The sequence below is a fragment of the Notamacropus eugenii genome, chromosome 1, assembly GCF_028372415.1.
Source record: "Notamacropus eugenii isolate mMacEug1 chromosome 1, mMacEug1.pri_v2, whole genome shotgun sequence".
NCBI classification, from domain to species: Eukaryota; Metazoa; Chordata; class Mammalia; order Diprotodontia; family Macropodidae; genus Notamacropus; species Notamacropus eugenii.
Window position 1 is genome coordinate 198,152,430 of NC_092872.1, and position 13,689 is coordinate 198,166,118.

General features: G+C 38.3%; 1 protein-coding gene and 1 long non-coding RNA gene across 2 annotated transcripts in view; one reads left to right on the forward strand and one right to left on the reverse strand.

Annotated features, from left to right (window-relative positions):
* FAM204A (family with sequence similarity 204 member A) overlaps positions 1-8,567 on the reverse strand; it is a 36,879-nt gene extending 28,312 nt beyond the window's left edge. The window contains 7 exon segments of the mRNA XM_072623864.1: positions 2,100-2,199; positions 2,921-2,951; positions 3,115-3,205; positions 4,038-4,282; positions 8,228-8,363; positions 8,365-8,484; positions 8,487-8,567. Coding sequence (XP_072479965.1) covers positions 2,100-2,199; positions 2,921-2,951; positions 3,115-3,205; positions 4,038-4,282; positions 8,228-8,363; positions 8,365-8,484; positions 8,487-8,552 — 789 coding nt within the window. The 5' untranslated portion in view covers positions 8,553-8,567.
* LOC140513884 (uncharacterized) overlaps positions 8,368-13,689 on the forward strand; it is a 63,569-nt gene continuing 58,247 nt past the window's right edge. The window contains exon 1 of the long non-coding RNA XR_011970411.1: positions 8,368-8,507. This is a non-coding gene — a long non-coding RNA (uncharacterized lncRNA). The remainder of the gene's footprint in view (positions 8,508-13,689) is intronic.

The window sequence follows — 13,689 nt, forward strand, 5'->3', positions numbered from 1 at the left end:
CACTGCACCACCGAGCTGCACCTTCTGCTGACTTTTAAGAAAACTCAACCTTACAAAGCAGATAAATCAGGAAGAATCCTTTTGGAATCATTCCTTTTACAAAATATTTCACATGATTTGATTAACACGAAACATTTCAGGAATACAATTATTTTGCAAGGTGAAGGATTAAAAACTTGACAGTACTACTAGTAAAGCTGATCACTAACAAGAATATCTCAGAGACAACTTGCATGTCACAAAAAACTTTAGTGTAAACCTCAAATAAAAGCTGCAAGTTTATGGTGCAAGAATATGCAGCCTTCAATGCTTCAGCTATGTACTGTAATTTTTTCAGCACATTCAGTGGTGAAAAAGTTAAAAATAATTCTGACAATTTCAATGATGTAACTGTACTAATCAACTACAACTCAGACATCTAAATTTATGATTTTACCACTAAGTATTCAATAAATGCTTTAAATAATGTTGGATCAAGGATTTTCTCATGGCCCAGGCCCAAGTAAGAAATTTAATTACACAAAACATTTTTTCTTAAAAGGATGAAGATTTTATTATATTCTTAAAAGCAGAATATAGTGCAGAGGTCACAAATTTATAGCATGTGTGCTAAAGATGATGTATAGGTTTTCAGTGTACCACTGGCCAGCTGCTGCTACTATATTCCCTATCTCCATCTGTTTTTGAAATTCAATGAGGCTAACTAATCATCCCTCCCCCACCTCTATGCTAGTCTTCCTAGAACATGAGGAAAATCTGATTTAACAACTAGGTTATTGTATTTTTGAAAGGTTGTCCTACCTCGAGTCTCAGGAATAGAAGAGTGCTAAAAGAAGTGAAGAATCTCAAGGGTCTATTTCACTTCTGCCAGTGATTTTATTTCAAATAATCTGGCTTCTTTGCACCTTCAGGTCATTAGCTATAAAATGTCTTTGTGGCTAAATGATTCTAGATACTATAGCTGGGAGGCAGCAAGGTATAATGCAATGAGTCTAGAATCCAAGAACTTGTGTGCAAATCCTGCCCCTAATGCTCACACCTGTGTGACCTTGAACAAATCCCTGAGGTCCCTTCCAGCTTGAAAGGCAGTGATCTTATGAACTAGTCTTTCTGTTTCCTGCCTCTCTATCCACACAATTACCTCAGTAATCTTCCTAAAGCAGTTCTATTATTATTTCAGTCCTCTACTTAAAAACCTTCAGTAGTTCTTTATCACCTATCAAATAAAATATAAACTCTTGGCCCTAGAAGACCCAGCACACTTGGCCTCTAACCTATCTGTCCAGAGGAATCCTTGTCTACTACTCTCCTTTGCAGTCTATATTCCAGTCAAATTGGACTATTCTACTTCCAGTCACCCTGTCCCCATGCCCTTGTTCACATTATACCCATATACCTGGATTTGGTTCCTTCTTTTCTTTCCATTCAACTATTAACAACTGTTGAAGTATTCTTCTGCCTTCAAGGCTCAATTAAAATGCCAGCTCCTTCATGAAGTCTTCCTGGATTCCTCCAGGAGAATCCGATTTCATTGGCCTCAAATGTTTATGACCTTTCTCCTGTACTTATCCATACTCTTTATTAGCTTTATATCTTTATTATTTATTATTTATATCTTACTTGCCCTTCCCATCATTTGAATGTAATTTTCTTCAAAGGGGGCCCTGTGCTGTATCTTTGGGTCTCCAGCATCTAACATAGTGCCTCTGCACTTAGTATTTACTGAAAATTTGAACTGAGTTCAAAGAAGAAGACAAATATTATCTGTAGCAACCTAACATTAGCAACATTAGCAACCTAAATACTGCAACCTACCACTGTATACAATTATTTGCTAGAAACCACTGGAGGACAAGTTATCTCGACATAAAGAAGAAAAATGAAAATTTTGTCTCACAAAGGAAATGTTATAAAATGATAGGTCTTAACTATGAGAAATACTTAAGCATATGATGTTTGGCTCTCTGAACACAACTCTCAATAATACTCCTAGATTCTACCAGTACTGGCTTGATTTATCTATGCTGAATCTTGGGTTGGGGGATGAAAGACTCTTCACCTAATATGATCGAAATAGACAAAAAATTAAAATAACTTACCTTCAGAAGAGCTCTATTACTTATGAGGGGTTCAAACTTATCATTTATTCCAAAATACTGAGTAAGCTCCTTCCACTGGGCTTCATTTGAAGACTGCTGACTGCATAAAGACAAATCATTGGCTATATTTTATTCAAAATTATTTAATCACCGTTATTTTCACCATGTGTAATTGGAAACCTAAAATAATATACTTCCCTAGTCATATATGGAGGGCTATGTTCAGTTCTAGGCATTGTACAGGACAGAAACTGACAAAGTAGAACAAAACTGAAAGAAAGAGACCAGGATAGTAAGCGAACTTGAAACTATGCCATAAAAGTATCAACTGAAATGTTTAGCTTAGAGAAGAGAAGACTTCAGGCTGAATAATAGCTTTTCTCAAAAGTTGGATGAGTTATCATATGGCAAGATTAAATCTGTTCTACTCGGCCTGAGGCCAGTATTAGAACTAACGAGAGAGGTAGATTCAAGGTTTGATGTAAGGGAAAACTTTCTAACAGAGCTGGCAGAGAAAGGGATGAGCTGTCTGTTAAGATAATCTGTTTTACATACTGGTGGGCTAATCTCTGAAGGGCTTCAAGGACAGACCAAATGACCACCAGGAAGGGATATTGTAGAACAGTTTCTTTGTTAGGTAGGGCTTAGACTACAAGACCTTTAAAGTCCCTTCCAACTCAGATTCTAAGAGCCTAAAAATCAATAGCTTATGTTACATCACAGTTTGTACAGGAATGGCACTAGCCTAGAGATGAACTGTTTGACTGAGAGGAAAAAGGCCTATTTTTCATCATAAGCTACTTGTGCTAGCTTTTACATACCTGTCAGAGTCTTCTTCACTCTTCAATTTACCTGAAAAACAAACAAACCAACCCATTCACAAAATGTTGGTACGTATCTTCAATTACATTCTTGAAAAGGTTTAGTTCTTTAAAATAACTAATTTAAGAAACTACTATTTTGCCATTAGCACTATTAACAGTTAAGATTATTAAATAGAAATTACATAAAATACCTTTTCTGGAACGTTTTCCTTTACTCCTCTTGTTTGTAGAAATAGTTAAGGTTTTCAGTTCAGAACGTTTTTTATGTAACTCTTGAAACTTCTGTGCAGGAATGAAAAACAATTCAAATAAGCAGATACATCAAGACAGAGTTCACAGTCTTCAAATAACTAAGATTGCCATTTAAGAGAGAAACATTATATTATATTTAAAGAAGTGTTTCAATTCAATAAAAAAGTTAATTCTTGCTTTGCATAAAGCAGACATCTAATAAATTGTTGACTTGCTGAGGGAGGTCGCTGAAAGCTTGATCTCCATGGCATATCACAACAGAGAGTAGGTACATGTGAGTTTATGCACACATACATACACAGACACTTGCCTTTTGTAATATGGATAGCCATCAATCTGGTAGGTAGGTTGAATAAATTATTACAAAGGTATCAAAGAGAGAAAATTTCAGTTCACTTGTTAGGAAAGGTAACTTAAGTCTCACTGAGTTTTTAACAAGCATTCTCTATTTGTTTGAGAGGCAGCCACCACGGCATAACAAATAGAGAGCCAGACATCAAATCAGGAAGGCCTAGTCTCAAAATGAGCCTCTGACATTTATTAGGTTATAACCACAAGCAAATGACTTAAATTCTCTGAGACTGAGTTTTGTGATCTGTAAAATGGGGATTAAATACCTGCAATGTCTGCCTCACAGGGTTGTTGCCAAGATTAAATAAATAAATATATCAGTCAATATTACTATTAAGTATCTCTTCAGAAACAAAATATCAAACGAAGATTTTTTACTCCAGGGCAAAGCTAACTTCATAAAGCACCCTTACGGACATAGTGATTTTCTATTCAAATATAAAATGGTTCTAAGAATGGGATGGACACATTTTCCCCCCTAGCACAACAAAAGATCTTCAGAAAAACTTACATTCCACATATTTTGGGGAACTCCAGATGGACATTCCTCATCAGCATTTTTTGCATTTGTCTCTGCCTCATTTTTAGACCCACTAGTATGTAAAACAGAGAACCCGACTTCTTCAGTCACACCATCTCCCTTATCTTCATTTGAACTAAGTTTTAAGATTTTCAATGTAGTCTCATCCTCAGAACTCAACTCATTATCACTTTCATTCATCCCAGGAGGTAACAGTCCACTCCACATCTTCTTTTCTAAATGGGAAGGAGCAAAGATTTTAAGACCAACAGAAAATAAAAGTGTCAAATAAGTTTATTTAGGGTTTCAACAATAACAATGATGATACAGAGGCACATTTCATTTAGTGATTAAAAAGAAATATAAAGTGACAAAAATAAAACCACTCCCAACCCTCGAAATAATTTTGTCTTATTATTTTCCTGTATTACAAATTAGGAAGTGACTATGCTATAAAAGCAAAAAAGCCATATATGAAATTTTTAAAAGAAAAAAGACTTAGATTTTTAAAGGCCTGAATTAAATAGCATTTTGAATCTCAAGAAAACAACTATTAATACTATCTTAAAAGCTATAATTTTAAGCTAAATATTAAGACATTTAATACTGACAATACTGAATCTGAAAAACACTTGGAGTGGAAGGGTCAGGAAGAATGCACAGCAGGAAGAGAAACAAAATGCTAGTTTTAAACTGGCAAAAATACTATAATATAAAAGTCTGTCACTTTCAGAAAAATTTTGTACAATCTCTAATTGTTATATTTTAAAGAAAAAAAAGCATGGTTGGGAAGTAAGAGGGAGGAGGCATGATATATAGAGCACTGGACTAGCAGTAAGGAAAACCTTGATTCAAATTCTACCTTGGACATTTACAAGTTATGTGGCCATGAATTAACATCTCTGAGTTTTAGGTACCTTTCAAGATTTTAAGAAATATATTGGTTATGAAATACATCGTAGAGCTCCCATACCAATGAAATCACAGGCCCTGACTTATTGAGAAGAAAATGGCACAGCTGATCACAACTCACAAAGAAGTTAAGAACCAGGCCCTTAACTAGTTTCCATTTTATTTATATAGCTGATCATGACAGATCATAGACTTTAGAGCTGGAAAGAGCCTTGGAGATCATCTAATTCACCCCTCCTTTTATAGATGAGGAAACTGAGGCCCAGCAAAGTTGAGTAGCTTGCTAAGGTCATACAGGTAGTAATGTAATAAGAGACTGGAATCCAGGTTCACTGACCGCAAATCTATTATCTGTTCCAAGACTGAACTGAAATTTTTAACTTACTTGCTTCATTTATCTACTTTAGAAAAGAAACAAAAATGTGAAACAGAAACTTGTCTTCTGACTTCCATATAAATCATTTTGTTTTTCATTACTTTCAAGACAAACCCACCAAGCGCCCTGAAATTCCACATTTAATCTATTCATTAATTATTTCATTAATACATACTGGAGTTTAATGCAAAATGCATCTTTAATATAATGGTGACTAGTTATAAACAGAGTTGATATTTATTTCCTGTTTTAAGTATCCAGAATATTATATGCTCTGCAATACCAATAATTTGCCATACAGAAAGCAACTAATCAGAGGAAACATGGTATACAAAAAACATTGGACTAAAGAGTAAAGAGATCAATTTTTCCAGTCTGAAATCATGAAACTAACTTGCTGCAAGTTAATCACTGTGCAAGTCAATCTCACTGGGTTATTTTCTCAACTATAAAATGAAGGGTTGACTGGCTATACTCTTAAATTCTCTTCTAGACCTAACATCATTCTGTGACTTTAAATATCACATCATACCTAATGAGCAGATTTTTTTGTTTGCTACTATAACAGTTCTTTAGGACACACAATGTAATGAGTATTCTACTTTGGTGGGCAAGGTTTCTCTCCCAAGCATAAAGTCTACTCCCATGACTGATTTTTTGGGGGGTGGAGGGATTTTAAATCCTGCTCTTCAAGTAAATTATTTCAAAAGTAAACCCCAGGATAGTAATTGAGAAGCATCAAATTCCTAAGTATAACTGTTAGGAGAAAAAGGTAACAATGATTAAAAAAAAAAAAAGAAGTTAACAGCTATTGTCTACTTGCAGTCCTGCATTATTGAATATTATCTTTAAAGCAATCCTTAGAATTTCTGATGCGACTATAGCAATCTATGGCATAGTAACAGTCAACAAGATAAGGTTGCTATCTAAATAATGTTTTACACAGAGAGCAGGCTATTGAAAATCTTGGGAGGGAAACCTATGATTTTTATATTAAGAGAAGTAAGTAAACAAGTAACATGTTCTCTCTAATCTAAATACAGATATGTTTTTCACGAATCCATCCTTTTTGGAGCGATATTCCTAGATACAGAACCCTTTCAAAAAAATCCATGACTTTTAGAAAATATATTTAATGGAATAATTAAGCTAAACTTCAATTCTATTTTTGTAAGCTAAGTGAATTATAAAGGTTGCAAGTTGACAACATGTAGTCATCTTAAATCTGAAACATTACAAACTGCATTTTTCACTGTAAACCATTTGAACATACATCCTACACAAAAACCTAAGAAACTGCTTTAAGCAGTTATTATAAAAAGGCAAGGAATCAGTAAAAAACCTATCATAAGGGTGTAAATCAGCAATCAATTCTGACCTTCATAACTGTTAAAATCTGACTAAATTCTTCATGTTATAAAGATAAAAACAATGATACAAGATATAGTGAGAAAGACGAATCCACAATATTTTGACAGTGGTGCGTTTAGTACAAAGTGGAAGCTGTGTCTTGATACCAACTTCAAAAGAGTTACACAGCCACCCCTTCAAAGGACATATCCCTTACTTTGGATCACAGGATTCTAAGCTGCAAAGGGCCAAAAGTCATCTACCCCAACTCCTTCATTTTATACATAAGGAAACTGAGACCCACAAACACTGAGTGCAGCCTTGACTAAGGCCACCAAGGCATTAAGTGACAAGGTCAGCCTTCAAACCCAGGTCTCTCCACAAATTCAACACTTGATCCACTCCACCATTCCAAACTTCACTATCTCCAAGTATGTGAAATAATCACTTTTCATTACTTGGCAAGTTGTGTTTCATTACCTGTTCTTCTAAATTGAGCTATTAAAATGAAAATCTAAATCATCAGATACTGTTACCAATTCACCTCAACAATAATCACGAGAAACAAATACTGCCACATCCTTCATATTTGAATATCCCAATACAACGCACATGGCGATATGACACTTAGCATTAAGAACGATTTAATTAGAATTAAAGACAAATACACAGAATAATCTAAGTATTAGGGTTTTTTTACGTATGTCAAAATGCATCGAACGTATGTGTCCTTTCCCCTAAAACACAAGGAAATTGCCATATTGAGGCTCTCCTGAAATTAAAACAAATAAGATAAACCCTTTAAAGCACAGGAAGAAGGATCTTCTAACCTGCTTGTTTGGTCTGTTTTTTAATTTGAGAACAGCACACCACTCCTCCACGGCTTCCCCTTGAACAGCCTTGCCAGTATGGAAACACCCGCAGCCAAGACACGCCATCTCGGGCCTTGGGGCCAGGGAGACGGGGCGCAGAGCATACTTACAGGGTTCAAAGCCGTGCACCTCGGAATTCCGGGGGCTCCCCTTAGACTGATTCGGCCCCCGCCTGAGTCCGAGCTCGGAGGGGAAGTGACAGGCACAAGGTCACCCTGTCCGGTCCGTCCCGGCCCGGCCACAACTTGGGGCAGAAGGAAAAACACTCGGGGGGTCGGGGTCGGGGGAGCCCCCAGATTCAGACCCGGGACTTCTAAGATCTCTGCCTCCTGCTGATTTTTTAAAAATCTATCTCTATTTTCTGAAACCCGGTATTTCTAGAAGCATTAACGTCATCACAAGGAGAAGGCCCAGGGCCTTCACCCCTCGCGGGCAGCCTGAAAAGGAAGGAAGCCCCCACCGGCGCAGAACAGACGCGGCGTCCCTTTCCCCTCCGACCGAATCCGGATCCTTCGAGGCCGCAATCGCGGTCGCCGCCGCTGACACCGAGAGACCGGCGCGGCCCGATGGGCACCCCAACCCGGGAAGAAACTGCACCCCGCCGGGAGGCCCAGAGGGCTCCAAGCCTCCCCAGAGAACCACAACACCTCACACGACGGGAAACTACTCACCCGACCGGCTCGCGCGATCCGGCGGCCATTTTGAGACGTCGTCAACATCCCGCCTTCCTATTGGTTCTGGCCTCTTGGCCAATGGGCTGGAGCTAGCCGGAGTCTCCTCCAATAGGAAGCTCAGCTTCGCCAAGGGGGTCACCATAGCAACCAACCTCACTCAAGTTCCGTGCTAGGAGAGGAGGCGTGAGGAGAGGGCGCTTTCCTTTTCCTCCCTGTGTAGACGTGAGTCTGTTGGTCGGACCAGGTCCCTTCCCCGCCCCGTCACATTCCCAGAAAGGTGAGGCTGTTTGGCCTTTGTTGAGACGTTGGGGTTGAGGTCCATCTTTAAGGGGACGCTGAGGCAGGCCCTGCTGTGGCTGACATCCGCGGATGCTCCCCACAGCGGGTAGGGCCCCCTGCTGTGACCGCCTTGTTACAGAGGAGGAGGCTGAAGCCCCGTAAGGCGAACGGATTTGTCCAGAGTCACTAGTCTAAGGTCATGGCAAAGCTAAAGGACCCAGGGGTTCTGACCCCCTCCAAATCCGGCCCTCCCTCCATCTCTGTACCAGGCTAACTGGGGCGAGGTGGGGTTGGGGGGGGGGGAGGGAAGAAAAGAAGCCCCTTCTAAGGTCCTGGAGTTAATTAGAACCCGTTTCTGTGCTAATAGTACAAGATCCATCGGCCTCCTCGGGAAAGAGGAGGCAATAACTCACCAGTCAGTCAACCAGCACCGAGCGCCTACTTCGTGCCAGGCGCTGTGCTAAAAGAAAGGTACCAAATAAAATGCCCCAAGTCTTCTGACGCCCAAGGAGAAGGTGGGTGCGCGCGCATCCCACCCTCTATAAACGACTTTAGTGAGTTTCAGGCGCGGATCACATTGTAGCAATTACCGAGGTGTCAGGTGACCGAAGTAAATATCCCACAGAGTAGTTTTTTATTCTAGAAAATGGTGATGTTGGATTTGATAAATCTCAGGGATCCTTTCTTGCTCCAAATTTTTACAAATGGAGCATCTTCAGGATTTCTCCTGAATATATTCCTAAACAAAGTCAGACGCTGACTGTGTTATTTTAGGTTATTATGGCAACTTAATGATCTGTTAATAAAAATGAATAACTTTGAGAGAAAAACACAAAAGTAATGAAAAGATCTACTGAGACAGCTAAGAGGGAGTAGTCACTTTGGTAAGTACAGGAAGTATCTGGTTCTGACACCAGTATACAAGTACAAGAAGTATCTGGTTTCTTACAGCAAACCAACTATCTCAAAAAATTAAGAATATCAGGGACTATATTAGTTGAATATTTTGGAGAAACTGTTGATGCCATGTTTTCTGTAAAATCTAGCAAATAAGATAAATGTGAAGGACTCTACAGTAAAGCATGATATACTGCTTTAAGGTTTTCAGAGTGCTTTACATTTGTCTCAATTGATCAGTCTCTTAAGAACCAGTGATCCAAAATCTCTATTTTAAAATTAGCATTATCACCCTTTTTAACAACTTGATTCTTTTCCCCCATTTTTGATTGTCTTCACTTCTTATCTTGAACATTCACTGATTCCATAGGTAAAATTTTTAGTTTTTTCCTTTGCTGATAATTGTATTATATCAATTTTCTAGGGAAATACTGAAGTCATTTATTTCCCTTTAATCACTTTCCGCCCTTTGGTAAATTTCTATTCTGGATATCTGCTAAACAACACATTCTGTGAATGCAACAGTTATATCTGTAATAGTTCTGTGAAACATAAAATTACCAAACATTGGTAATTAAGCTATAAATGAGATAAGTAATTATTCTCACTGTTAATGAATAATACCTGAATTTTGTTGCATCAGGCATTCATTTCAGCCAACAAAAGTCTTCGGGTTCGCACAGATCTGGGCCTAATCACCAGGGCCTGCCCTTAGAAATGAGTCTCTGTATTTGGATTCAAAGGATCAGAGTTCAAATTCCACTTGCATCACTATCTGTGTGTATGACCTTGGTCAAGTTACTTAGAGTTCTTGGGCCTCAGTTTCCTCATCTGTAAAATGAGAGGGTTGAACTAGGTGGTCTCTAAGGTGTCTTCCAAATATAAATCTGTGCTCCTTTGATCTCTCTGTTTTATTAATCTCCCTTTTCCCCTCTCCTCTACCCAAGTAGACTCCAGGAAAATCTCCAAAACAATACTTAGGTTTGACTCATAGTTAGTGTTTTCGCGGTATGTGGGTGCAAGGGTTTATTCCCAGAGGATAATCAGTATACAGTATGGGTATCCACTTTTGGGATGACTTTTTATTTTCCCCACCTCAGAAGCTGTGTAAGACAGAAAGGATACACAGATATTCATAAATAAATTCAGGAAGTATTTTGTATTTTGGACAAAACTTGTAAGTTCATTGGTATTAGGAAGTCTTGATGAAGAAATTCCCACCATGAACTTTGGCACCTGCTTTGCATCTTATAGTCTCAGTCAGTTAGTTGTCCAGGGCACTGAAAATTTAAATGACTCACCCAGCATCACAAAAACAGTGTGTCAGAAACAAAATTTAAAACCAGTTTTTCCTGACTCTGACCCAGTTCTGTCAATTATGCCATAATATTTTACAAACCTCAAGTGATACATGCATGTCAGCTATTATTATTAGTACTGGAATCTTCAATAAGCCATCCAGTTACTACTTGGAAACCTCAATTGACAGGGAATCCATGACCTCCTATGGCTGCCTATCCCAATTTAGATAATTCTTATTGCTAGACATTTTTTCTTACATCAATGTAAATCTAGCCCCTGGAACTTCTGCCTTTTGGGACCAAGCATAACAAATCCTTCATATACATGACTTTATTTCATCCTTAGAATTTTTGTGATATAGATAATACAAGTATGGTTTTTCCTCTTTTACATACGAAAAAAACTAAGTATCTGAGAAGTTAAACGTTTTGTTCAAGGTCACACGGCTAATAAATGGCAGAGCTGAGATTTGTGCTCAGGTCTTTTCATTCCAAATCCAGTATTCTTTCTATCCTACTAAATTGCCTTCTCTTAATTTATAAATTTTGTCCAGTGACCTGAGTTTATAAGCCACTCAGCTATATTCATTTTAACATATTTACTATAATGAAATCTAAAAACAGAGAAGTTGTAACTAATTGGAAGAATATCAGATGGGTTTTACTCAGGAAGCAGATTAAAGAAGCAGGTAGATTTGGCTTTATCATAGATCTAAAAACAAGAAGAAATATTATTTTAGGTAACACTTGAAACAGCACTCGAGTTCAAAAAGACCAGATTTAATCCTGAGGATATATTGTACAAATTGCTCTTTGGTTTCCTACTTCCAAGATCCCTCCTATGAGTATCAGGATTTTCTCCATACATACATATGTGTATATGTATATATAGATACATATACATGTGTATACATATGTGTGTATGTATGTGTGTCTGGGAGAAAGTAGAACTTGGAGAGAAGGAGAAGGAAAGTTTATGTTTCCTGTGAGTCCTTTATGTTTGTTCATTTTCTATGAAGTGAAGTAAAGGCTGTCTGGTATCTTTTTGTGTATGTGTACATATGCACAAACATACATACATGTATATGTTTGTATATATGTATGCATGCATATGTATGTGTATATATACACATACAGAGGCCCATACAGCAATGCATATGTCACATATACATATGTATACTATACATGTGTACATGTATATTAATATCCATGCATATGTAAACAATATTAGATACAAACAAGACAGACTTTATTTTACCTCACAGCAAATGCACAAATACAAAGGAGTCATAGGAAGCATAAACTATCTCTTTCCTTAGCATCACAAATCTCACTTTCCCTTAGCACCCTAGTGTCACCCTATACTTGAGCTTTCTCCAGAAAGAAAACACATTTGAGGGCTATAGAGATATTATAGCCCATATAACATTCTGAGGATTCTTACCTCAACTTCCAAGTGATGGGTCTTGGTCTTGGTCCTGAGGGCAAGGCTATATTTCTGACTCAGGGTTCAAAGATTGATCCTTATGAAGTTGGGAATGATTCACTAATTGTTGTTGTTCAGTTGTTTCAGTTGTGTCTGATTCTGTGGTTTTCTTGGCAAAGATATTGGAATGGTTTGCCGTTTCTTCTTCAGATCATTGTACAGATGAGGCAAACAAGGTTAAGTAGTGACCCAAGAGTCAAAAGAGATTGTTAACTCAGAAAATACCGAAGAGCTCACACAGGTTATCACAACCACAGTCAACTCTAAAAACAATATAAAACCAAAACAATAACAATGGTCACAAGCAAAAAGCTTTCTTTGTTCCATTAGAGGAGGGAAACTACACACATGCTGGGGCCCCATTTAGTAGGAAACCCACATTAGTGTGAGCAAATCTCTATACATATACTAATGGCTACATGTAATGTTAATTATGTTTATGAGAGTTAAAGATCTTCCCCACCCATTAATGAGCCCGCCTATTAAGGAAAGCTTGATTAGGGGAGATTTGTTTTATAGGAAGACCCACATCTTTTATTAATTTCTAATGAGGCACTGGTTCTCAAGGATCATGATGCCCTCCAGCTCTGAAAAGTGTATATATACTCTGAGGTGAAGTTTTGCTTTGGGCTTACTCTTTGGAAAAGTGTTTATGTGCCAGATGAGACTCCGGGTAGCCATTAGGAGCCCCCACCACCCAGCTTTGAAAACTCAGATGTTGGTGCTTATCTCTCTGGTAACTCCTATGTGTATATGTAATGGTCAGACACTTAGATCTGTCTGTTGATCTGTGATGTATGTATTGTTTACGGTCAGATAGTTGGAAGCCCTGTCGGTCTTTATTTCTCTGCTTGTATTTTCTCTGTTGGTATATGTGTTTGATTAAAGTAATTGTTGACCCATCAAAAGTTGCCTTTCTTTTAGAAAAGCAGATCTAAGAACCTGTACAGCAGACCCTCCTGTGTATGCCAAGGTCCTTGCTCTTTTACTACACAGTGAACGGTAGCCCTGGCAATGAGGAGTAACAGCGCCAATGAGACAAGTGTGATTCATAGCAGGACTTCATGACCAAAACATGGCTACTGCAGGTGTTTGTCTGAGCACAGGGACCACCTGGTGCTGATGAGAAACAGCTCTTGGAGTTTGCTGTGGCTGAGGTTATCCAGAGAGTGAGTGCAAAGGATTGTTGTTATGCCAAGCTCAGGGCACAGTTTGCTTGCTGGGCCTTAGCTCTGGAAAACGGTGTCTCCTAATAGTAAGATGAGAGGAGTGGTTTTGGCATGGTGATCCTGACAATGACTAGCCCAGAGTCACACAGCTAATAAGTGTCTGAGGTCAGATTTGAACTCAGGAAGATGAGTCTTTCTGACTCCAGGCCAAGCACTCTGTCTACACCTAGCCACCCCAGTTTACTAACATCTCTGTAAACCCTTTGAAAAGTGTGTTTCCCTGTAAGATTAGCAGCTGAGAATCATATTAGTCAGCTACCTGTAGCA